The sequence below is a fragment of the Hippopotamus amphibius genome, chromosome 9 (genome assembly GCF_030028045.1).
Source record: "Hippopotamus amphibius kiboko isolate mHipAmp2 chromosome 9, mHipAmp2.hap2, whole genome shotgun sequence".
Classification (NCBI taxonomy): domain Eukaryota; kingdom Metazoa; phylum Chordata; class Mammalia; order Artiodactyla; family Hippopotamidae; genus Hippopotamus; species Hippopotamus amphibius.
In genome coordinates, this window is record NC_080194.1 from 45293233 (window position 1) to 45319046 (window position 25814).

The 25814-nt window shown below is 49.5% G+C and overlaps 1 protein-coding gene across 1 annotated transcript; it reads left to right on the top strand.

Moving 5' to 3' along the window:
• Positions 1–419: 419 nt before the first annotated feature.
• On the top strand, positions 420–10424 carry LOC130861772 (2-acylglycerol O-acyltransferase 2-like). The gene is made up of 6 exons (XM_057750942.1): positions 420–510; positions 4635–4813; positions 7318–7522; positions 7835–8009; positions 8650–8849; positions 10270–10424. Exons 1-6 carry the CDS (start codon positions 420–422, stop codon positions 10422–10424), a joined length of 1005 nt encoding a protein of 334 aa, XP_057606925.1.
• Positions 10425–25814: the final 15390 nt, after the last annotated feature.

A 25814-nucleotide genomic window follows, 5' to 3' on the forward strand; every position in this document is an offset into this window, starting at 1 on the left:
GGGAGCTGTTACTACATATTTGTGGAGGGGAACAGTGAACCTGGCAGGAGAGAGGAGACAATTATTTATTGCAAGGAAGGTATGAAGAGGACAGGATGGCACTATACTTGGTGTTCACCTGCCAAGTTTTGGGCAAGATTTGACCAAAAGCAATCTGGCATATTAAATGTTGCCTGAGGAGACAAATGTCCTTTTCTTCCCCCATCTTTACTTGTGTCCGGGGCATTGGGTTCCAAGATTTCTCCTAGGAAAGAGGTCCTTGCCAAGTGGGGGCAGGGAGGCATTGGCACTATCCGGACTGGACACCACTCCCAGCCACCACAGAGGCTTGTAAAACCTCCGTCAGCAACGAAAACCAGCAGGTGTCTCAGACCATAGCAGAGCTCAGAGAAGCCTCTGGAGCCAGCAAAGGAGCCAGCATGGTGGAGTTCATGCCCTTGTCCAAGCAATGGGAGCGCAGGCTGCAGACCTTCGTGGTCCTACAGATGTTCTTCTTCACAACGGTCCTGCGTAAGGGGGGCTGGGTTGGGGGACGGGAGAGTATGGGTACACACAGTGCACTGATGGGAGAAAGACACAGGTCCTAAAGGGACTGCTCAACTTACTGGCCCTCCTGGGGTGGGAAGTTGTTGGGTCCGTGGGGTAGAAGCTCTCACTGTGGCTTTGGGCAGGGTATTTAGCCCTCCTGCACTGTGGATTCCACCTTACTGCCATGACAGAGTCCCACCTCAGGATGCCTGGTGCTGTGAGGAAGGAATAGATGATTCTGGGATGTTTGGGGTCCTTGGACTGCTCAGATAGGATGGAGTTGCTTCCTTTCTTTCAGAGAAGAAAGGAAGGGGAAAGAGAGGGGAATAGGGAAGAACAGGAGGGGGAGTGAGGCTGGTGCAGAGAGGGGACTGGGGAGTGAGAGGCACACCTGGGCCACACTCCAGCTGGGAAACTGACCAGCTGTGGGACCCTGGAGGACCCATGCCTGACCTCCCCTGCCTCCATCTCCTCATCTGCAGAATGAGCCTAAGAATGCTGACTTTACAGGGGGGCTGTGCCATGAAATGAAGAAGTGTGCTCATTTGCTCAACATAGCCCTGGCCTGGCCCCGGGCAGGGATCCCACAGGAGGGTATGTTCATCCCAGTACCTAACCCACCCCCTAGAGTGAACACATCCATTGTGACAGGGAGGCCACAAGTGCCCCAACTCCAGCTCTGCTGAAGGGAACATTTTTGAGGTGGGCCCAGGGCTGAGGATTGGGAAGGAAGTGTGAGTGGGATTGTGTGAGATTCTTCATCTCACCTGCTGGTATGAGACTGGGTAGGAACTGCTCCCCCCACACTGGTGTTCAGCCTGTACACAGATGCCACTATCCTGGTGTGAAACTATGGACATACTCTGTACAGGCTGGTCTACAGCCATTTCACACCAACACACAAGCTCACACACACATACACAGCACACTTACACCACGTGCTCCCTCAGAACTGCCCCCAACTTTTGCAGCTGAAGCATTCATCCCCAGCAAGCAAGCCCTCCAGTTCCCTGCCCTTAGCAGCCCTGATGACTGACTTGTGTCTCTGCCCTAAGGGTCATTAAATATTTAGAATATACCTGGTTTATGCTCATTACACTGATGAGCAGGTAAGCCAAGAACCTTAAGTGCCCAAGGCCGTAGGTCTGGGTGCCTCCTACTGCCAGAGGAGGAAAAGGAAGGCGACAGAGAGAGGAGAGAGGGCTGAGCGTGTGGGAAGAGGTGTGCAGCCAGGCAAGGAGGGCTATCCCCAGGGCAGGCGGCAAGTCCCTTGACTCCTGGACAAAGGGCATTGGAGCTCAGAGCCAGGTGGGCTGAGGCCTGGGGATCATGGGGCATGAGGGACATCCTCCCAGCTGGCCTTGGGGGAGCTTTGCCGGCAGGACGATGTCTGTTGGGCTGTGCCCACCCCAAGCCCATCCAGGGAAGTTAGGAGTATCAGGAACAGCACAGAGAAGGCAAGGAGCCCTGGGCCTGGAGCTAGAGGGAGGACAGCTGAGAAAGGGTCTGGGCCCACTTGTGCCAGGACCAGAAGCTTGTACCATGTCCCTTGTCTTGGGGAAAAAGGGGAGTCCCAGGAAGTCTTTAGGTATGAGAGCAACAAGATCCTATCTGTGTTGTACAGGTCCTTATGGCTGCAATTGGGGTGTTGACTGTGTTTGAGGTGTGGGGGGGCAGACTGACAGCAGGGAGCTGCCACAGTCTACAACAGGGGTCACCAACATAAGTGGTGTGGGCCAAATTGGGCCCACTGGTTGTTTTCGTATTTGCACAGCCCATGAGCCAAGAATGGTTTTTACATTTTAAATGATCCCATGTCTATGTCATATCCTCCAAGCTGCCTCTTGAATGGTAAAGTCTAAAATATTTACAATCTGGCACTTTAGGTGAAAGATTGCCTCCCTTGCTCTAAGGAGGCTGGAAGTAGGTGGAGAGAAGGGGCCCCTTTCCGGAGAGAGTAGGACATGGGTCCACAGGGCAGGACTGAAAGGCTGACAGGAGAGTAAGGGCTTCCAGTTGGGGAGTAAACACCACACATGCAGTGATGGCTCGTTCACACTGGACATAGAAGAAGCATTTCGACGAGGGACAAAGAAGTGGCCAACTAGGACCTGTCACTGAGATCTCAGGGCCCAGATACCAACAGTTTCCAGTGGGTGACTTGTTTACTCTGTTGCCTTTCCTCTCCTCTATAACTCACACCTCACAAAGGCAGGTGAGTAAGCTCCTTTCAAATAGTTAGTCTTGTTCTCAGCTGAGTCTCCAGCTCCTAGAAGAGTTGGTTGATAAGTGTTTGCTGAATGAATGAACGTTGGTAGCACAATGTAGACAAAATAGTAGTATTGAATGCCCCATCCCATCCTACTAGGTTGCTGTATGAGCTTAGGCAATTGGCACACCCTCTCTGGGCCTTGGTACAGTTGGTTTTTACATTTTCCCCCTTGGTATTATGAGACGAAAAAGTCTCCTTCCTAAGTGGCTGAAAAACTGCCAAGTTTGGTGTCTGCCTGCTGACAGGAGTTAGAGAATGAGCCCAGGGCTGAGGGGGATGTTGGGGCAGTGGGATGTCTTTCTGGTCAAGTGAAAAAGACTCAAATGTGGGTTTTTTCCTAACCTTTTTTTTCTGGCTACAAAATGAATACATGTTGTTGTAACACATTCAAACAACATGTGTACCCAAAGTGAAACACTTCCCCAAATCCTACCTTCCAGGGAGCCACTAATAGCAACTTGGTTTTATTCTCTAGAGCTGGTTTTCTGAAAGTGGGAGCAACCAACACAGACTCTTGATTTTGCCCAAGTGCAGAGAGCTAGCTGGGGTCTTTATTTTTTTTCACCTGAAACATTTGTAGTGAGAAAATAAGATTATAAAATTTATGTCAAACTCCTGGCCATCTTTTCCCAATGGCATCCTGTCTCCTTCCCCCAGATTTGAGGGAGGCAGCTCCAGGAGGGCAGGAATTGCTGTCTTGTTCATGGCTGTACCACCAGCACCTGGCACATCATAGGTGTTCTGTGTGAAGGGAACATCTGTGAGCCTCAATTTACTTCATCTGGATTATCCATTTTACTGCTGTTCAGACAGAGTCAAAAGTTCCCTCCTCCTGGAAGCCTGCCAGGAATGACAGCATAGTCTAGCCTACTTCCAAATGGAATATGGGTGCAAGCTGACCTTCTTGAAGAGTTTGAGTGCATGGGGTCAGGAGGAGAAAAGGAGTTGGCCATGGAGCAATATTCTCTAGTAATTAGGCTCCATTGGTTTCAGAGCGCCTGACTCTTGAGGTGAAGCCAGGATTAGCCTGTGGCAGGGAGTGAGAATCTAAGATGAGAGGGGAATTTCTCATTGGGCCCAGTCCTAGCTCTGCTGCACCCCAACCCACAGTCCAGCCAGGTGTTGGCCTCTTCTTCCTTCCATCAGCAGGGAAGGGCATGGTGGGCAGGGGAAACTACATGAGCGAAAGCTGAGAGGTTGAAGGAGCTCAGGGAGTCAGAGGAACACTGAGCAGCTTAGTGTGGCTGGAACATGGGGTGCATGTGGAGGAGTGAGGCTGGAGCAGGAGGGGATTCAGAACAGCAGTGGGCAGCTTGAAAGCCAGGCTGCACTGCTTGGGCTGTGCCTCAAAGTTTCAAGAAAGCCATAGGAGAGCTTAATTCAAGGAGGGATCTGGTGGGATTTATCTATGGAAAGATGGGCTGAGGGTAGACAGAAAGAGGACTAACTAGGCAGAAAGAACGTCTCCATTTCTCTGTGGTCACAAAGAATGAAAACTAGAAAGAATTCATGCGGTAACTGGTCCACCAGGCATTTATTGAGCATCTGTTGAATACAGACTACTTAAGGAAGGTGGAGGGGGAAGACTAGATTGAATGAGGCAGCCTGGTACAGTGGGAAAATGTGAGTTTGCAGTTAGGCCCACCTGACCTCCAATCCAGGTTCCCAGTGTGACACTTCCTGGACTGCATTCTCTCCTCCTTGGAGGCTGGGAAGTTGACCTGTTCCTCCAGGGGTGAGGGCTTGAGAGGACAGTCCTGCTAGTGCTGGGCACATGGGGAGAGCTCCTTCCTTCACACCTCTGATCACTCATGGCTACTGCATCCCCTCACAGCTCATATCTGCAGTGTGGTCTTCATAGGCCTCCTGTTCACAAGATTCTGGATCTTCAGTGTCCTATATGCAACCTGGTTGTACCTTGACCGAGATAAGCCACGGCACGGGGGCAGACGTGTTGAGGCCATAAGGCGCTGGTTCATTTGGAAGTACGTGAAGGACTATTTCCCCATCTCGGTGAGTAACAGGGTGGGCTCGGCTCTGGTCAGGACCTTAGTGCCCCTACATGTCCATGGGGAAGCGTGGCCCTGTGTGCACGGAGCAGAATCCTGGGCTGCGGGCAGGAGCTGGGCTTCTACCACTATGTGACCTGTGGAAGAGTCCCGCTTCTCTCTGGCCATGGTTTCCCATCTGCAGGGATGTGGGGCCAAAATGGGGATTGATGAATGTACAGGATTTGAAGGCACCCTGTGGGCCATGTAGTTTGGCACACGTATGTATGTTACAGATGTAAAACCCTCAGCAGCCATGCTTGGGGGTGGGGGGCAGGTAATAAAGTCATGTCCTTAGAGACCATCTAGCCCTATGTTTCATCATCTAGGGGGACTGTCACCCCAGAGAGAAAGAAAGGTGTGACCAAGGTCACAGGGCAAGTTGTTTTTCTGCTTTTAAAGTTTGTACATTTCTGGGTAAAGAGGCAAGGCAGAGAGCCCTGAAATAGTTCTCAGGATCTATGCTGTCCCAACTCCGTTATGCTATGTGTCCCTGGAAAACCTTGCCTCATTCTGATCTCAGTTTCCCTGTGTATCCCCTAAGCAGTCTGATTCCTCTTACTCTGAGTGCCTCTTAATCACTGACTCTCTGACTCTGTGCACCTCATGGCCATTGCAGAATCCTGACCATGGACCCAAAGATCAGTCCTGATAGAAGAAGACTTATTGATTGAATAACTGACCATTCTGTTCTTTCCTGTATCACACAGAGACTAAACCTTGTTTGTAAGCAGCTGGGAAGGGATGGTTTATTGACCAGATAGGGTAAGGAAGGCAGTAGGGACACAGAGTGGTGCCAGGCAGGGGCAGGAGGCCCTCCTCTGCACACAGAGGAGAAGAAATATATAGAGTGTGGCCTCTGAAGATGGACAGAAAGATGCATGACCTTGGTTGAGTTACACAGTCTCTCTGAGGCTTGATTTCTTCATATATAAAGTAGAGATGATGCCACATACGTCACTGGATTTTGTGAATTCCATGAGACAACAGGCCATCCTGGGGCCTCCAGAAGACAGCATCTGGCTCTCTTCACACCTGGAGCTGCTGTCAAATGCATGACTGGCAAACAAATGATGCAGAGCAATTCTGTGCCTGTCCTTTCCACCCCTCTCCTGCTCCTTTCCCAGCAGGGTTGCTCTCGAGGGAGGGTTCTCAACCCTAAAACTATTGACACCGATGGGACAGTGAACTTGATTTGCAGAAATTCCACCTGCACAGTGTTCAGGATTGTTGCCCACCGCAGTTCTGTGGCATCAGCACGTCCAGAGGGTGGGCCGTACCAGCAAGTACGAGGCCAGCAGAGGGAGGGATGACATGCACTTTGACTCACCTGTGCTGGGCTGAGAGCCTGCAAGTGGGGCTTTGGCCTGCACGTTTGAGACCCTACCACCTCCCAGGAGACCCTGCAGCTCATCCACACATATTTGCAGCTCAGGCCCTGCAGGGATCTAGGGGAGGACAGAATGGAGGGGGTCCCAGGTAGGGAGCCTCCACTCTGCTGGTGCTCCCCCACATTCATAAACCTCTGCACTCCATGTCAAACGGGCATGTATTTCTGAGCTTCCTTCAGCTCTTACTGATTTCATGAGCTAAAGCCTACTGGTAGAATTTCAAGCAAAATTAGGAACCTGTTTCCGAGCATTGGATTGATCTAAACGCACCCTATGGGCTTCCTAAAGAGCTAATGGTGGAGAATCAGGCAGTGCTCCCCCCGGAGGAGCTGTCTCCACCTCATGCTGAAGATCAGTCCAGGAAGTGGTTTCTCCCGTGACGATTTCATTACCCTGGAGCAACCCTGTCTACACAGGCCAAGGCCTCAGGAGGGGTGCAGTGCTGTGGCCAGGCTATGACCTGGTGTCAGGAAATGCTGCAGACGTGGCAGGACACCTCCCTGACCCCTCCCTACCCACACATGCAGGCCTCCCTAGGGACTTTGTGCCTCTCCTCCCTGCCCCCCACTTCCCAGCACACTGGGGTCTCTTACATCGAGTCACAGGGACTCAGGGCTCAGCCCTCCACCCAGGACGGAACTCCAGGTGATAGAGCCCTTCGACAGAGGCTCATTCCGTCCTGCGATGGCTCCATCATTATGAGAGGGCTCTGCCTGTGACCAGCTCTTCCCTCACATAGGACAGGGACCTGTCTTCCCATCTCCCTCCCAGAGGTCCTACCTCTGCCTTGGACAGGGGGCCTTCCTTTCCAGGGGGGCTGCATCAGCCACTTCCTTTCATGGGTCTTTTCTTTGCCTCCTTCATTCCACAGTTTTCCAAAGCATCTCCTGTGCTCCAGGACTGCACCGGGAACAAGAATGCCTCTGACAGGGCGTCTCTAATCTCAAAACACTCACATGGTGGTGACAAATCACTTGGGGACAGGGGACACGTAGAAGATGTCAGTACAGGAGTCAGCAGTGAGACCAGTGGGGGGCATGAGATCCAGCGCTTAGTCACCAGGTTCGTGTCCCTGCAGCTGGTCAAGACTGCCGAGCTGGACCCCTCCTGGAACTACCTTGCTGCTTTCCACCCTCATGGGATCATACCCACCGGAGCTATTGCCAACCTGTGTACCGAGAGCACCAGCTTCTCCTTGGTCTTCCCCGGCATCCGCCCATATCTTGTGACACTGAACATAATTTTCTGGTTCCCCTTCTTCAGGGATTGCATGATGTCATGCGGTGAGACTACCAACCTCTGGGTTTCCCAGGAAGATGAGGGCTGGAGGCATGGAGGAGGGATATGAGGGAGGGATGCCAACAATTCTGTGCTTCCTCCAAGAGCATGTGTATTAGAGGGAGGCTAGACCAAAGGAAGCACTTCCCACAGCTCTGTGCCCAGCAGTGAGCTCAGTGAGGGGTTGGGAAGAGGAAGAAGACTCAGTCCTAGTCCTCAGGAAACTCCCAGTTTTGGGGGGTGGAGGTGAGAGCACATCCCCCCCCCACAGACCCTGCCCCCTTTATCCTTGTCTGACCACCATCCTCTCTCCCCAGGGCTGGTCTCAGCAGACAAGGAGAGCGCTGCTCACATTCTGAGCAGGGAGGGAGGCGGCAACCTGCTGGCCATCGTTGTTGGGGGCGCCCGGGAAGCTTTGCACACGAAGCCTGGAACCTACAAGCTGGTGCTGCGGAACCGCAAGGGCTTCATCAGGCTCTCCCTGAGCCATGGGTATCGGGGAAGAGGCCTCTTGGTTCAGCTGAGATGGGCAAGGAGTGTATTTTGGTGGGAAGACAGCAGAGACTAATGTAGATCCTAGTTTGTCAAGAGATGCTGAGCCAATTCACAAAGATGATTCTATCTTGCTGATAGATGTACTGTATCATGCCCAGATACACAGAGAATATTCTAGAAGGAAGATTTAGTCGTCAAAGGGACTAGGTGTGAAGAGTCATAGTGCCTGAAGCTGGCATTAGATCTGAGACTTAGGGCATCTGTGAGAATGGAGTTTGGGGTGTAGCTTAGAGATGTTCTCCTTCCTTGGAGCACCTTTGAAGAATACAAGCTAGCAGAGGCAGAATAGATTTTTCCAGAGGTTGTAAATATTTTACATCTGGGAGGACTCTCTCAGCATTCTGGTCTCCCTATCATATTGCAACCGCCAGGCAGTGGCCCTGAGAGGAGCCGGAATCTGCGCACAGTCACATAGCCAAGGCTGTAGCAGGTCTGGGAGACACCTGAGGCCTCCTACTTCCTGCCCAGGTCCCTGTCCTCTGCTGCAATTCCTGGTCCCTGGGTCCCTGCAGGAGCTAGGTGGCAAGCTTGCACCTTCTTGCACCTCCCATACACCCTCTCTCCTGTCTCCCTCCAGCGCAGCTCTAGTGCCAATCTTCTCCTTTGGGGAGAATGACATATTTGACCAGGTTGAGAACGCCCCTGGCTCCTGGTCGCACTGGGTCCATGACCAGCTATACAAGATCATGAGCTCCTCCCTCCAAGTCATACTTGGCTGTGATCACTTCCAGTACCGCTTTGGTGTTGTGCCCCACCGCCGGCCCATCACCACCGTGGGTGAGCCAAGGCCTGGACTGGGTGGGGGTGGGTTACAGAGCAATGGGGGTGGGGTGTGTGCTGCCAGGGGAATGGACATGGGCCAGACACATTCTTGACTTCATGGATCTCACATTCTAGACTGGGAAACAGACACACAGTCAGGTAACCCTGATGTAAGGCAGTCTGTGATGAGAACTCAACCGAGGCAGAGAAAACAGTAGCCACTGCTGCTTACTGAGCACCTGCTGTGTGCCAGGCACTGCACTAGCCCCTCACATGCGGCAGCTCAGTTATCCCAACAACCTTGGAGGCGGGGACCATCATCCCCATTTTTTTGATGGCAAACTGAGACCCAGAGAAGTTAAATCACTTCCCAAAGGTCCCTGGGCTCTTGGGTAACAAAGTTGAGGCTTGAATCAGAATGTATTTGACTTTTTATTATGCCAAAGAAGGAGGGTTTCATTCTGACTGGAGGCTGTCAGAGGGCTTATCAAAGACAATGGATAAAGGGAAGGGCATGCCAGGTCTGTTAGAATTGTGTGTAAAGGAGCAATCAGCAGGCTATGAATGAGAACCTGCGGGATTTTCCTATAAATAATGGACATGGGCTTTAGTGTATGGACTTAGCACCGTCTTTTCACCTTGAGGACAGCTCATTTGCTGTCATCTTCGATTCCAAGTAGGTTCCAATGCCAAAGCTTGTAGAGAGAGGTCTGTTCATCACCAACCAGCCAATCATTTCTTAGTTGAATACAGACTTGGTCAGCCCCCTGCATCATCACTTTCCCTGGCTTGTGTGGTAATGGCTTCAAGAATATAATTCACAACTGCTGCCTCCAGAGCCATTGCCAGGGGAAGAAGGCGGGGGAGTTTCTTTCTGAGCCAACAAAACCAGTGGAAGGAGGTTAATAGGGCCTCCCACCTCCTCCCTAGAATGGGGGGCACTGCAGGCCAGCATGGAGGGAGAAGAGAGAAGAAGGGCACTTGGGCTGTGGGCTGCCTCCCCCCAGACATACAGGTGCTTCCAATCATGGCATCTGAGGCTCCCAGAACCACCTGGTACGGAGGTTAAGAGCACAGCCCCAGGGCTTAAAACCTGGCACTGATTCTTCCAGGCTATGTGACCTTGAATCAGTTACTTAAGCTTCTTGAGCCTCATTGCCTGACCTGTCAAAGGAATAAGAGCAGGTTCTATCCCTGTAGGATTGTTAGGATGATTATAGAAGATATTGCTGGTTAATGTCAGCTGCTGGTATGGTTAATATATCAGAATCTTGGAGTTCCCTAATATCTTACAATGCATCACCCAAAAGAGAATTGAAAGGGAGGCATTAAGAGCACTTCCCTGCATGGATGACCGTTGTGGTGGGAACCCCAAGGACCCCTGTAACTTCAGTGGTTCCTGCTCTGGGTCACCACTCTCCTTTGTGTCTTGCAGTGGGGAAGCCCATTGAGGTGCAGAAGACACCGCATCCCTCACAGGAAGAGGTGGACGAGCTGCACCAGCGCTACATGAAGGAGCTGAGCAACCTCTTTGAAGCCCACAAGCTCAAGTACAATGTGCCCAGTGACCAACACTTGGAATTCTGTTAGCGCCTCCCAGGAGGCGGGGATGGCACAAAGGGCAGGGCTGGCATTAAGAATATGGGAAGTGCTGTGATTCCAGAAGGTCTCTTGAAGGTATCTGTTGAACACCTCTCCAAAGCCTTCCATGGCTCCTGTGTTTCCAACCCATGCCAGGCCCTGAGTCACAACTGGCAATGTGGCAGAGGAGACCAGACTCTGGCATCGGTGATTTGCACTCCTGCTGTGACTCCTCTGCAAGAGACCCTATCCTTTGTTTGCCATCTGAGAAATAAGAGAGATGCTGGGAGAAAGTGATGTCTGGTCTCTTTACTCTGCAGTCCTGTCACTCAATGGGCAGGAAAAAGAGCAGCTCCAGTTAGCAAGTTTTCCTTCCTCTACCTTGAGTGACAGCACAGAAGAAGCCACGAGCTGAAGCCCTTTCTCCTACAAGCTCCCTCATCCTGCATGCTGCATCCTGCCTGGTCCAGCTCCTCCCTCCCTGAGCTGCAGGGGAGGGCAAGGCCACAAAGCCCCTGCACTCACCCTGGGTACCTTTGAGTTTCTGAGTCTTCTGGGCCCAGAGTGGCAGCCAGAGGGTCACAGATGGTGGGGAAGGAGAATTGTGCTCTGTCACTGGCCGAATGACTGGGGACAGACTTCTGTGTCCTCCCCTTGAGTCTCAGCTTCCCCAAGTGACTAAGATGATCTCTGAAATCAGTTCTGACGTCACATGGGCCGAGAGCTCCTTGGGTCAGCTCCTAGGCATCCTTTGTAACTTCAGCCTAGATCTTGGCACAAGAAGGGGGCTCCATAAATATCAAATCATCAATGAAATTCTGTTTCACTCTTCTCCTCTTCCTCTCCATCCCTAACTATGAGGGCTGGTCATAGCCTCACCTTTGATCCCCAGCCTGGCCCCACAGCCCTGCTGCCCTGTCTCTCCTTCCCAGATGGTGAAACAGATGGGCCAGAGAATGGTATGTTGCCTCTTTCTTCCTGACCCGTCTACTCCAGCTTATCACCTCTGGCCTGTCCTATGGGAGAGAAGGGGACTGGTTATGTAAAGATACTGGGTAGCCGAGCCAGAAAACGAAGGCAGACATGAGGAGTGAATATTTCTGTGTCTGCAAGCAGGGTAGATGGGGACGCATCTCTGATGAGAAGAATTCTGGGTTCCTGGGACTGGGACATGTGTCATTAGTGAGGGGACAGGATGGTAGGGTAGGACCTTTACTGTGAACTCCCACACCTGCAGTGAAAAAATAAGGCATCTTCCCTCCAGAAGCTAATCACACCCATAAGTACGAATGGGGGGGGGGTTTGAGAATATAAATTTGGGTCTAAGCCTGGCCCAAGGCTTTTCAGCAACTCTGCGTAATTCACATGCCATCCAAACTTAAGTTTTGTCATTGGAGAAATAAGGATCACAATACCCTGCTTGGTTTTCTGGGTATAGATAGTATTATGACATAATTAGCCATTTCCTGTCCTGTGAGAAATGGTGGGGAGTAGGTGTAATTGGGGATCAGGTCAAAAACGTGCCCAGCATCTCATGATGGCCTGTTCCGACCCTATGAGGTGGGTGCCATAGGGTCACAAGAGAGGTGAGAATCAAGAGCAGTGGGGTTCAGAGGGGGAGTGATGGTTTCCACCAGGGGAAGAGGGAGGACGTGGCAGGTGGGCGGGGCCTTGAAAGATGGGCAAGATTTGCCAAGGAGAGAAGGGGCTGCCCTCTGTAGTTTTCTATCGCTCGGTAATGCACCACTGCAGACCTTAGTGGCTAAAGTAGGCAAGGACTTAATACGTCCACACATCTGTGGGATGGCTGCTGGTTCTTCTCAGTCTTCCTGCTCTCCCACCTGCCATGTCCTGGGACCTGCTGACCCCTTTCTCCACATGCTGTTTCTCCTCCGCCTGGTCAAAGTCACATCTTTTGTCAAACCTCAGAACACTGCACTCATCCTCAACCCTGCACTCTGCCCCACTACCCTGAATCACAGTTGGTTACCTATCTTGTGGGCTCGCTTAGAGCTGAAATGGCCATGACCAGGAATGGATGAGTGGACTACCATGTTCCCAGGGGACTGGGAACCCTGAGGCTAGACCTCCTCCTTGTGACCCTCAGTGCCCACCCAGGCCCCACACAGGGCCTGGGCACCTCAGCATCCCCAGTGAGCATGGGACGTTGCATAAATGACTCACAGGGCACCTCCTCTTGGGCTCTGCAAGCCAGGCCTGGGCAGGGCTGAGGGTGAGACTGGCACTTGCCCTCAGGTGATTAAACTAGTTCTCTGTTGCTATAGGTCAAATACTCTAAAACGTCACTACTTTACACAACCAACATTTACTGCCTTACAGTGTCTGAGGGTCGGGATCTTGGAGGGGCTGAGCTGAGGGTTCAGGCTCAGGTGTCTCACGAGGAGCCCAGCAAGCTGCTCCAGGGCTGTGGTCTCAGAGCCTTGAGCGGGGCTGCAGGATCCACTCCCAAGCTCGTCCCTGAGGCTGCTAGCAGATGGCTTGAGACCATCACAGGGGGCCTCTCCAAAGGGCTGCCAATTGTTGATGACACTGCTTATCCCAGAGTAAGCAAATCATGAGGGAGGGAGAGAGAGGAAAAAAGTCAAATGTCTTCTACAGTCTGGTCTCTGAGTCACACGCCAACAATTCTGCCTCCTAATTCCAACACTTTGACAAAAGGCCTTAAGTCCAGCCCACACTCCACAGGAGGGTGTGATACCCGGGGAAGAAGTCACTGGGGCATCTTGCTGGTGCTACCACAGCGACAGCGCCCGGACCCTCAGAGACTGGACTGGGAAAACCCAATGCTGTGAATACTGCAGAAAGCAGTCTACCTGGAGGAAAGAGCCTGAGCTGGCCACACAGCAGGGCCCCAGGTGGGCTAAAGTTATGAGCAAAGGTCAGAGGTGGGAATCATGGCCATGACCCCTGACCTGGCTGGGATGCAGTAGAAGGTGACCATCAGAGTTACAGCCCTGGATGTGAGATGATGGGATGCGGAGAGACTGGCATGGCCAGAGGAAAGGGGACCCGCCCCCCTTTATAGCAACCTTGCAGGCAGAGCTAAGCTGCACAAGATAGGAGCAGAGAGCCTAATCTCAGAGCATGGCTGCCTAGAGAGGTACCCAAAGAGGAATATCTGCACTAGACTCTGTGAATAAAAATGTCCTTGTATGTGTTGAGCAGTGACACCGGGGTGTTTGTTAAGCACTTGGCCTCCCCATCAACACAGCGAGCCAGGAGCTGTACAGCCAGGGTCCAACATTACACAGAACCTGCTACCTGACACCCCCTCAGGGCTCCCACTGAGGGGCCTTGCCCTTGTGGGAAGATCTGTCACCCAACACACTCACTGACTCAGACAGCCCGAGGACCACAGGACCTGTCCACTGTGGTAGAGAGGCTCAGAGGCCCTCAAGGATGGGCAGAGCTGCAGTCTCCTCCTGAAAAGAGGCTGCCCTTTGACCTGGGAGAAGTTCTCACTCATCATTACCCAAGGGGACAAAGTGCCTGCTGGGGCCCAGCCTGTTGACACTGCTTGATGGTGACACATGGGACAGGCGTCACGTAGCCCAGTGCTGTCAGCAGCCACGTGTCCTGGTCCAGCTTCACCCTCTCAGGGGAACTGCACTTTGCCAGGGATCAGAAGGAGGCAGGACCAGGAACATGGGCGCACCTAAGGGAGCAAAGGCAGAGAGGAGGGAAGGGGCAGAGCACACGTGGGTAAGACTAACAGGTGAGGGTCAGGGTCAAGGTGAGATTTAGAGAACAGCAGGCTAAGGTTTAGGCCTTTGTGCAGCAACCTTCTATTGAGACAGAGGGAGGACAGGGCAGACAAGGGTCCCTAACGATGCCTGGTCTGTTGCCTGGGGGAACCAATGTCCAGTTGAGGAGTCAAGATTTGATCCCCAGGTAGGGAGGAGCTCTGAGAGGTGCTTGAGCAGGAAAGGCTCGTGGGCCAGATAGAAGGGCAGTAGATGCCTCAAGCTGACCTGGGCATCTGTCTGAGTGAGCCCTGGGAAGGGCAGAGTCAGCTCCTTGAGCCACTTTCTAAGACCTACTATGTACTAGAGTTCAGGTGGATGCTTCACAGTTACACTGTGCCACTTTTACAAATGGTTGGCAGGGCCGTGTTCCCTCCTGAGACCCTGGGGAGCATCTGCGTCCTTGCCTTTTCCAGCTTCTAGAGCTACATAGGTTCCTTGGCTCCTGGTCCCTTCTCCATCCTCAAAGCCAGTAGAGAAGCACCTTCAAATCTCTCTTTCGATTGTCACATCACCTTCTGCTTTCTGGATCTAGTCCAATCTCTCTCTGCCTGCCTGATAAGTATACATGTGATTCCATTCAGAGCCCATCCAGATAATCCAGGATAATCTTCTCATCTGAGGATCCTCAGTTCATTCATACATGCAAAGACCCATTATCTTCTCACATAAGGTAATATTCACAGGTCTAGGGGTTAGGACACAGATATCTTTGGGAGAGACCACCTTTTTAGCCCACCGCAGATGCCAAGCAAGCTATTCATTCTCTTGGAGCCTCAGATTCCTCACCAGGGAAAGTTATGTGTGCAAATGTATGTAAATTAGGAGACCTGCTCTGCCCCTGGACCACTAGCTGGGGAAGGCAGGAGCCTGAGGAGCATCTTGTCCTGGGCAGATGAGTCCTGACCCTAATCCTTCCCTGTGCGCTCCTCCTCTCCAAGTAAGCCAGGGTCCATGGCAACAACACAATTGTATAGGGAAAAGTACCCCAGCTGGGAATCCTATGACTTGCATTCAAATACCAGCTCTTGCAACAAGACTTCAGAGGTCATTTTCCAAATCTGCAATATTTTGCATTTCCAAGAAACTCATGTATATTACTCCTGCCCTGGGCAAGTGCTAGGCAGGGACCTCTGAGGTCCCTCTTACCCTGAGATGCGATGATTATAGAGCTTCACATTTATGGGATCTTCCTATTGCTAAAGAATCTCAGTCCCTCCTAGTAACAAGGATGATTTTCACTGAGCCCCCTGGAAGAAGTGTCTTCTCTCAAGGAAGTGGCAGGCCGGTGGAGGTCCATTGTGGGGATAGGGGAGAGCCTCTTTGGTTCTCACTTTCTTCCACCCAGCCCTACTGATGTAGACCCAGGTCAGCAAACTATGATCTCTGTCTGAATGACATGTGAGCTAAGAATGATTTGTACAGATGAACGTTTGTTATCATATGATTGTAGGGAATGCTGACTGTGCCCCAGTTAGGTGAAATGTCATCCTCTAATGAACCTGCCCTTCTCAGCATTACACCTGCAGTACAAAGAACTGTATTCAATTATTTACTCTGATTTTTGTCAATTAAAATTTTGTGGACATTTAGTCTTTTGTTAAATATGTACTACATAAAGTACTTTATTCCATCTTGGCCTGCAAAACCCCCACCATCCCCCATTAATTAGTTGTCCTATGTTCCATCCAAATCAGTTTCAAGCCACCCCAAGATCCACCCTGCACTTCAGAACCAGAAGGACCTCCCCAGTGCAGGTCTGACAACATCAGTGCCCTGGTGAAAACTGCCCAGCGGATTCTCTGTGCCTTCAGGGTGCCTCTAGCCTCTTGGACGGCTGACTGCCCTTTGCAGTGTGAGCTCTGCCTTCTTGGCCAGCTGTTCCCTACCCTCCTCCAGCCTTGCTGAGCTTCTTCCAGTTTCCTAGGGCATCCTGCTTCCCCTAGCACCAGCATTTTGCACAAGCTGTTCCTTCTGCCTGGAAGACATTTTCCCCAAATGTAATTCCTCTTGGTCATTCAGGAGTCCTTTCAGACAGCTCCTCCTCCAGAAGTTTTCCCTGATCCAACCCCCTCCAAGCTGTTAGGTGACTCTGCTGGGCTTCCATAGTCCCCTGATTCCTTCCAGCAGAGCACTGACCAAGCTTTGTAAATACCTATGACCTCCGTCAGCCTGGGAGCTCCTCGGAGCCAAGGTCACTCTGATTCTGCACTGATGGCTCTTGCTTCCTACTGGCACTGCTCCTGCTGGCTCCTGCCATTTGGGGAGGATGCAGGCTACATGTCAGGTCCTGGGGCTGCATGTCAGGAGCCCCATTTCATTCCTTCTGTGACTGCAGAGCGTCATCTGCACATGAGGGCGAGAGGCCCCTGGCTCTTGATAGACTAAGGCCTGGGTCAAAGTTGGGAGTGGAACCTTGGGGACATGCACTGGGCAGGAAGAATCAGCTGAGCTCACAACACTCTTTAACGTCCTCCAGAAGCAACCCCAGACAGATATACGCCTGGGCTTTGGGAGTGTGTGATCTGCACCATTCACGCTTAGGTCACACTGCTGTGAAAGCTGCAAGCAGCCTGGCCCTGGACCCTGCCCAATCCCCTACCTCCCCCTCCCCTGAGACCTGGCTGGCCATGCTTCAGGCGTCAGTTCTGGAATTTGCACATGTAACGGGTGGTGAAATTCTATGGATGTGTTTCTACATCAGGATCTGAGTGTGTATTTGGGCTCATATCATTGTCTGCACCTGCCCAAGCATGTCTGTGTTAGCATGTCTGTGTGCACCAGTGCCTGACCTCCACACACACTCACACAAGTGTGTTCCTGGCTCGTGTGTCTGAGTGTGCACGGCTGTGTGTGTGACTCCATACATGTGCAAAGAAGTTGTTGAGAAGCTGGAGGAGAGTCAAGCCCCTCAGTCCTGCCAAACGGTGACTTTCTGTTCCCTGGGGCCCCCCGATGCTGGCCCCTCCAATCTCGCTCCAAAGCTCCACCTCACCTGCAGCTTCAGGCTCCCAGACTATCCGTGCCTTCACCCCTTCCCCTGTCCATCCAGCACTGCTGGCAAAGACCTGGGATCCTGAAATGTGAGGAGGGATCCTGAGGGTGGTGAGGGACACTGTTGGTGCTCCAGCAGATTCCCTCCCCCATGGCTCTCCACCCCGTTCTGGGCTCCTGTCAACCTTTCTGTGTAACACCTGCCCCTGCACCTCTCCTGGGGCTCCTGGCTTTACGAACAGCACTGTCCCACAAGCCGAGTAGCGCAACACCGTGAGTGTGCATGTCTGGCCCTGACCCTGAGCACCCCGGAGGCCCTCAGCCCAGACCGACTGGAAAGCCCAGCTCCTTGCTCTAAGCAGAACACACGCGGGGCGTCACTTCTGCTGCCCTGCAGGGTGGCTCTGAGGCTGCTCCTGGTGGGGATCATACCCTGCTTAGCTGTTTCCCCTCCTCGCTCTGCTGCCCCAACCGAGTCTCCAGTTCCCCCCTTGGGCATGTCCTCAACACACCAGCCTCACAGGGCTCCTATCCTATGTCTGTGTCTGCTTCTGGGGAATCCGACCTAAACAGTGAGCTGGGCTTAGGAACCACTCCCCAAATACCCCACACAACTTGGCTGAACAAAGAGCATGATGAACTCTGGGAAGTCTCCAACTCCGTTGTAGATCAGACTGGACACAGCTACATTGGAGGCTAGAAGGAGAGAACAACCAGTTTGTATAAGGCAAAATGGAAAGTGGCCTGCACAGAAGGGTAGCACCACCGCCCTGCCTTCCCCAGCCTGAGACACTCCTCTGTCAGGGCAGCTGGGGGCCAGGTGCTGAAGCTCAGGCCTCAGAGGTCAGGCCCAGGGAGAGGCTTAGGTCTGGCTGTGTGCAAACTGCTGAAGAGGCTGGGCTTGGCAAGTGAGGGCATACTTGGAAGAAGCCTAGGCTTCAGAGAGTCAAGGTGCCAACAGAGAGTCAAGGTGCCATTATTGGGAACACATGAGCAAGGTGGGACCACCATAAGGGCTTCTTTTCTTGTGAACTCTCCCGGGCAACAGGACATTGCCAATGGGAATTTGGAGGCAAGCCCAAGTCACCATCACAATTGTGGGCTCCAGAGGTGGGGCATGGCTGCCTCTAGGAGAGAGGTGAGCAGGGGCCAATCCCTGACCCTCCTAACCCAAGAGGGTGCAGATAACACATGCCCCTAGGAAATCCATGAGCAGGTGCCAGGCCCTGCCCTCACTGTCCTGGGAGTGCATCGAGAGCACCTGCCCCAGGAAACCTGGGAGCAGACACCAGGCTCTACCCTGGCTGTTCCAGGATCACGCAACAGCCTCTGTACCTGTATACCCCATATGAAGGGACAACAATGAGCACATGCTGAGGAAAGAGGCAGCAAGCATCCAAACTAAAATTAGCCCCTTCATTCCAGAAGAGAGGGTCGAGTAGAAGGACTTGGGCTCATCTCTTCTCACAAAAATACCAAAATCACAACTAACTGCTGAACACCATCGATCAAAAGGACTGGAATCTACCAAAAATGATATTTTACACTCAAGGCAAAGAAGAAGGAACAGCTAGATGGAGGGGCCACTTTTGCCACATAATCAAATCTCATACCTGTTGGCTGGATGATCCACAAACTGAAGAGTAATTATATTGCAGAGATTCTACCACAAGAGTGAGAGTCCTGAGCCCCATGTTAGGTGCCTCAGCCTGAGGGTCTGGCATGGGGAGGAGGAATCCACAAATCACCTGGATTTTAAGGCCAGCGGGGTTTGAGTGCAGGACCTCCACAGGACTGGTGGAAACAGTGACTCCACTCATGGAGAACACATACAAGTATTCACATACACTGGGACACAGGACAAAGCAGTAACTCCATAGGGTCCAGGGCTAGAACTACCTACAAGTCTTGAAGTGTCTCCTGGGAAGGCAGGGGTTGGGTGTGGCTCACTGGGAGGGCAAGGACACTGGTGGCAGAGGTCCCAGAGAATATTGATTGAGCTCCCCCAGAGGTCATCATTCTGGCATCAACCTGACCCTACACAACAACCTACAAGCCCCAGTGCTGGAACGCCTCAGGCCAAACAACCAGTAGGATAGAAATACAGTTCCACCCATCAGTATACAGGGTGCCTAAAGCCATACTGAGCTCACAGCCACCTAGAAACACACCGCTTGACACTGCCCTGCCCACCAGAGGAACAAGACCCAGGTCCACCCACCGGTGAGCAGGCACCAGTCCCTCCCACCAGGAAGCCTGCACAAGCCTCAGGACGAACTTTACCCAGCAGAGGGAAGATACCAGAAGCAAGAGGTGCTACGATTCTCCAGTGGAAAGAAGACCAGGAACACAGAAGTTCAGACAAAATGAGACAGCCGAGAAATATGTTTCAGATGAAGGAACAAGACAAAAACCCACAAGAACAACTAACTGAAGAGGAGACAGGCAACCTACCTGAAAAAGAATTTAGAGTGATGATAGTAAAGATGATCTAAGATTTCAGAAAAAGAATGGAGGCAGAGACCGAGAAGTTACAAGAGATGTTTAACAGAGAGCCAGAAGGTTTAAAAAGCAAACAGAGATGAACGATACAGAAACTGGAATGAAAAATACACGAGAAGGAATCAACAGCAGAATAACTACGGCAGAAGAATGAGTAAGTGACCTGGAAGACATAATGGTGGAAATCACTGCCACAGAACATAATAAAGAAAAAAGAATGAAATGAGGACAGTCTCAGAGATTTCTGGACAACATTAAATGCACCAATATTTTCATTATAGGGGTCCCAGAAGAAGAAGAGACAGAGAAGGGCCTGAGAAAGAGACTATAACTCAAAACTTCCCTAACATGAGAAAGGAAACATTCACTCTAGGCCAGGAAGTGTAGGGAGTCCCAGGCAGTTTAAACTCAAGAAGGAACACACATACTAATTAAATTGAAAAAACTTCAAGACAAACACAAACTATTAAAAGCAACAAGCGAAAAGCAACAAATACCATACAAGGGAACCCCCAATAAGGTTATCAGCTGATTTTTCAGCAGAAATTCTACAGGCCAGAAGGGAATGGCATGATATACTTAAAATGATGAAAGGGGAAACTTATAACAAAGAACACTGTACCCAGCAAGGCTCTAATTCGGATTTGACAAAGAAATCAAAAGTTATACAAACAAGCAAAAGCTACGAGAAGCAAAAGCCACCAAACCTGCCCTACAACAATTGCTAAAGGAGCTTTCTCTATGTGGGAAACGCAAAAGCCAATAGAAACAATATGGGAACATTTCAGTTTACAGTGGGAAAATTAAATGTGCGTTTTCAGTAAAGAAGGTATGAGGAGGAAGTTCCCTGGTGGGGCAGTGGCTAAGAATCCACCTGCCAATCCCATGTGCCATGGAGCAACTAAACCCATGCACTGCAGCCACTGAGCCTGCACTCTAGAGTCTGCAAGCCACAACTACTGAGCCAATGTGCCACAACTACTGAAGCCCAGGTGCCTAGAGCCCATGCTCCACAAAAAGAGAAGCCACTGCAATGAGAAGCCAGCGCACTGCAACAGAGTAGCCTCTGCTTACCACAACTAGAGAAAGCCTGCACGCAGCAATGAAGACCCAATGCAGCCAATAAACAAATAAAATTAAGAAAGAAAAAGAAAGAAGGTATATGGAAATGGATTACATTTTATTGAGGGGAAAGAAAGAAAGCATGTCTTAGAAGTGGTTGGTTTATTTGGATGGCAAAAGAAGGGACTAAAAGTAAAATTAACTCCTAAGGAAACAAGTCAGTTTTGTATTTCATCATTTCTGTGGTTGCATAAATCTCTTTTGATCCTATGTGATGACATGATCACAGGGTGCTCTTGCTTGTGCCTTACTCCATCACACCCAGTGGCCTTGTCTGATGACAATGTTATTTAAAATGATTTCTGCCCAGGAAAGTCTCCCTAAAGTGTATTTTAAAATATGTGACTAATGGAATGTTAGATAATTTTATTTGTTTCTATTATTATGTTCCAGTGTATCTTCCTGCAAGCTCCAACATGTCCACTCATACCATCGATTTTATACTTTCTTGGATTGATAATTTTCTCTGACATTCTCTTTTCTCCAGTTCTTAACATATTTGTATGGGGTCTGATTTGTGTAGTGAATATCTTCTTATAATATATCAGGCGACCCTGTGTTTCTGACTCTATCCTGAAAGTTATAATTGTGATGTCAGAAAACATGTAGGACTTGATTTCCCGATGGCATTGTTGAGTGGTTGCATTTACCCTGGACTTTTTGTTCCCAGACGATTCCACATGAGAAGTAGGCACCATGCAGATATGTGAAGCAGACTGTGTGGGTTTCTGTGCCCTTCATGGATCTGTATTTGTTTTCCTTTAATCATTTTGTGACTTTGGTTAAATGAATAGGTATTGTTTCACAGTGATCTATGATCCTGTTGTGTTTTAAAACCTTTTTCGATATTTTTAACAAACGTCTCAAAATCTAACTAAAGCTCTTTTAGCCTCCAGCTGACTCTGGGATGCTTCAAAGGAGTATCTTAAGACATTTCAGAGATGAATGTTAAACTAAGTTTATTTGGTATGTTTAATTACTTCAGAAACATTGTCAAGTGATTGGAGAGGAACCTTGGGTTATAATGCATGGATACATATTATGAGATGTCTTGATATAATGTCATAATTCTAGTTATTCTAAAATGTTATATGTCACAGAAATATCCGATTTCCTACTAATTACTTTGTACTCAAATCTTTAACCTTTACATGTTATTGTAAGTTTTGTCCAGGTGCTCTTAGAAAATGAAGATTTTCAAGAAGACTCATAAAAAGAACTTTTTGACACACATAAGTTTCTGATGGCCTTTAGATGATACCACTGAACTATGTAACAAATGACAGAAAACCTGATTACTTCATCTAAATCAATAGGAATCAATTACATGGGATTAAATGAACTGATGAATATGATTTATAAATTTATGACTTTGAGAAATATACTAGCCTACTGAATTCTTAGGTCTCTATGAGAGAAAAAAAACCAAAAACGAAAAAAAAAACAGTGCTACAAAACCACATGGCCCTTGACATCCCTACATTCTCAGGGAGGTACCTGTGCCATGATTCAAACTGAATGCTGTGTTTTCATACTCGATGAATCTCTACTATAACACGTTTAATTAACCATATGAAAAATCAGGTTTCTGCCTTAAGTGACCCACTCCCAAATCTTGATGAGCTCTTAAAAAACTTGTTTGGCATTAAAAAGCTCTTGGCTTAAGTATTTACTTATAACTCTATTAATGTCATTAGCTATATTATTTGGATTTTGCCTGTTTTGCAAGATTATTGTTTTTGTATTACTACATGTGTGTCTGAGCCTCCAACAAAAAATAATGATGACTAGGCAACTTGAAACAGTTGATCAAATATATAGTTCTGTATGTGATCAATGACTGTAATAGTGCAACTCTAGATATGGGAGATACAGCAAGGGAAAAACATTTCCTGGATCATAATAGATTAAGACAGAGGATCCAGAGAATCTTTAATCTAATGATCAAACAGGGCATAATCTAAAAATTAACACCTGGAGTGGCGTATCAAGAAATTTCACCTGATCTGGGATGAGCCTCCCAGTGCCGTTGGACAAAATTTGGTCATGAAATGTCTCCCAAACATTGGTCGAATTTCTGACCAAGAGGAGAGACTGATAAATGGAATATTTATAAATGGAATATTTCCTGCCATATCAACATGGATGTCTCAGTCATCAAGGGTTGCAGCCTTCCAACAGGAGCCAAGAAAACTCAGGGCTGAAAAGAGCATCCCTCAGGCTGCAAGCTGCTCCCTGTGGTGAGCCCTGAGGAAATTCAGGAAGTGAAAATGCAGGCCCCAGATAGCTAAGGTGCATATCAAAGGGACGATTTCAGTGAGCCCAGAGCTTGCATCCTCCCATACATAGAAAAGCACTAAATTCCTTAATTTGTGATATCTGGTTTTCTTTAATTAATGATAAGTTCTTGACATTCCTGACTACCTGTCCTTTGTTGCAGAACTCGTATATATCCTGGCTCCTCCCCTGGCCTCCTCAGAGCAGTTTCTCAGAGCTATCTGAAATGCTGTCTCCCGGGCTGCAGTCCTCATTTTGCCCCAAATAAAACTTAACTCACAACTCTCATGCTGTACATATTTTGTTTTTTAAGTCCACAGTGAAGAACAACAGGAACTCTCCCTCATTGCTGATGGGATGTATGTACAGCCACTTTGTAAGACAGTTTGGCAGTTTTTTCCAAAACTACACAAGTCTCACCTTGGGATCCAACAATCACACTTCCAGTATTTAGGCAACTGCTTTGAAAATCTATGTCCAAATGCAAACAAAGATGCAATTATGCACAAGAACTCTACTCATAATGGCTAAAAACTTGAAGAAATCAGAATGTCCTTCAATAGGTGAATGCATAAGCAAATTGGGGTACATCCACGTTAATGGGAGTAGAAGATGCCACCCCAAAATATGCCTCTCTGGCATAAGAATTATTTCACTCTGCTAAAACAAACAAACAAACGCAACCTCAGAAAACTGAGATTGCCCTTTTGTGAAGGACATCTACAATAGAGAAATCTTCATTTGTAAGAGTATGGCCCTCTTTGTACCAGAAATAGAAGGATAATTAAATCTCAAGTAACTCTTATCAATGGAGAAGTCCTGACTTAAATCTGCAAACAATCATATCCTTGTTTACAGTGCTTTGCATGGTAACCTGGTATAACTGGCTTCTCCCTCTTTCCCAACACCTTCTGTTTTTAGCTGAAGATGGTATTTAAGGTGATTGCTTTGGTCACGTCAGGGAGTGACTCAGTTTTCCTTGGTATCTCCCCTGTATACAGGAGGTATACACGTTATCAAACTTCTGTTTTCCTCCTGGTCATCTGTCTTTTATTATTGGGGTGCAGGGGAGTCTCAACCAAGAACCTAGAAAGGTAGAGGGAACATTGTTTTTTCTTCCAGACACATGCAATGGAATATTAATAGTAGAAAAGAATGAACCATCAACCCTTGAAAGACACGGATAAATCTTCAGTATATATTGTTAAGTGAAAGAATCCAGTCTGAGAAGGCTGCACACAGTATGTCCCCATTTATGACAATCTAGGAAAGGCAAGGCTACACAAATATGTAGATCATGGGGTGGGGTGGGGTTGAAGTATTCCATGTGATACTTTAGGATGGATACCTGTCACTATACACTTGTCTAAGTCCGCAGATTAGTATAGCCCAAGGGGTCAATCATAATTTATTTCAATTTAGTTGTTTACAATGTAGGAGTGTCACAGGATGGACTACACAATGCGACAGAATCAAACTGCATTAGAAATGTATGGAAAAAACTCACTGTAGGGGATGGGGTAAAAGGTGCTGACCTAAATTAACTTTATGAACAGAACCTGTAAAGGCAAAAGGGACCATACACAAATAGTGGGCTTTATTTTATGAAGTTCTTTCCAGGGTGTAGTAGCTAATAATTTTGAAACCACTGTATAAGTAATCTGAAAGGGAGGAATGAATTGATAAGTGGCAGATGGAGCCAGGCTCCTCACTGTGGGAGTGGGAAGTTACAGAGAAGCAAAGGAACGAGACAATGAAGCTGAGCCCCGGATGGCCACTTCTTTCTGGCTCTGAGCTGCTTCCATCAGGACCTCAGTTGCCTGCATGGAGTCTGCTGTGACCCACCTGCCCCCAGTTGGCCTTTCCTCGTTCTCGCTGTGATGATTCCAGTGAAGTTTCCAGCCTGGACCCCTCTCCCAGGTCAGATGCAGCTGTCCAGCTACCGCATCTTTGTCTAACCTCGGGAGCTAACAGGCCCCTCAGAGGACTGTGACCCTGCTGCTTCCCACACCCCAAGAAGCAGCCCCACCTCCCCTGGTTGCTAAGCCCAGACACCTGGTGTAACCTAGCAGGACACTATGGGGGTCTTCCTGGGACAGAGCCCGCCCCCATATCCTCTGCTGTAGCTCCTCTCTGAAGTTCCTGCAGAACAGTGTCTGATGTTTTAAGATGCTAAAACCACCACTAAATGGAAGAAATTAACTACTTGATGAGTCTGAGCACAGAGCCCCCAGACCTACTACTGCCTAAGAATTTATAATGTTAACCACCTGTTACCTCACCTTCAACCTGAGAATTGTGCACCAGCTGATCACATACCCTGCAACCTGCCTCCCTCACCTGGCCTTTAAAATTGCTTTGCTAAAACCCTTCAGGGAGTTCGGGATTTTAAAGCACAAGCCACCTGTCCTCCTTGTATTGGTGTTTTTGCAATTAATGCTGAACTTCCCTTCACCACAACCCGGTGTCAGTAGATTGGTTTTACTGCACTCGGGCAAGTGGACCCAAGATCGGTTCGGTAACACTGGGGCCTCCCAGGCTCCCACTCTCCTTGTGCCCCAGTGACCGTCAGCTCCTGCAACTGAGCCTCTGGCCAGTTCCCACACTAATTCCCCTCTACACACACAGCTCTGGCCTAAGCCCAACTCCTCCATCAGGCCCTGACAGAGCTCCCTGCCCCTAAAGTGCATCTCACAGTCCACCACAATGTGGTCTTTCTGAAGCATAAATAAGACTTTGA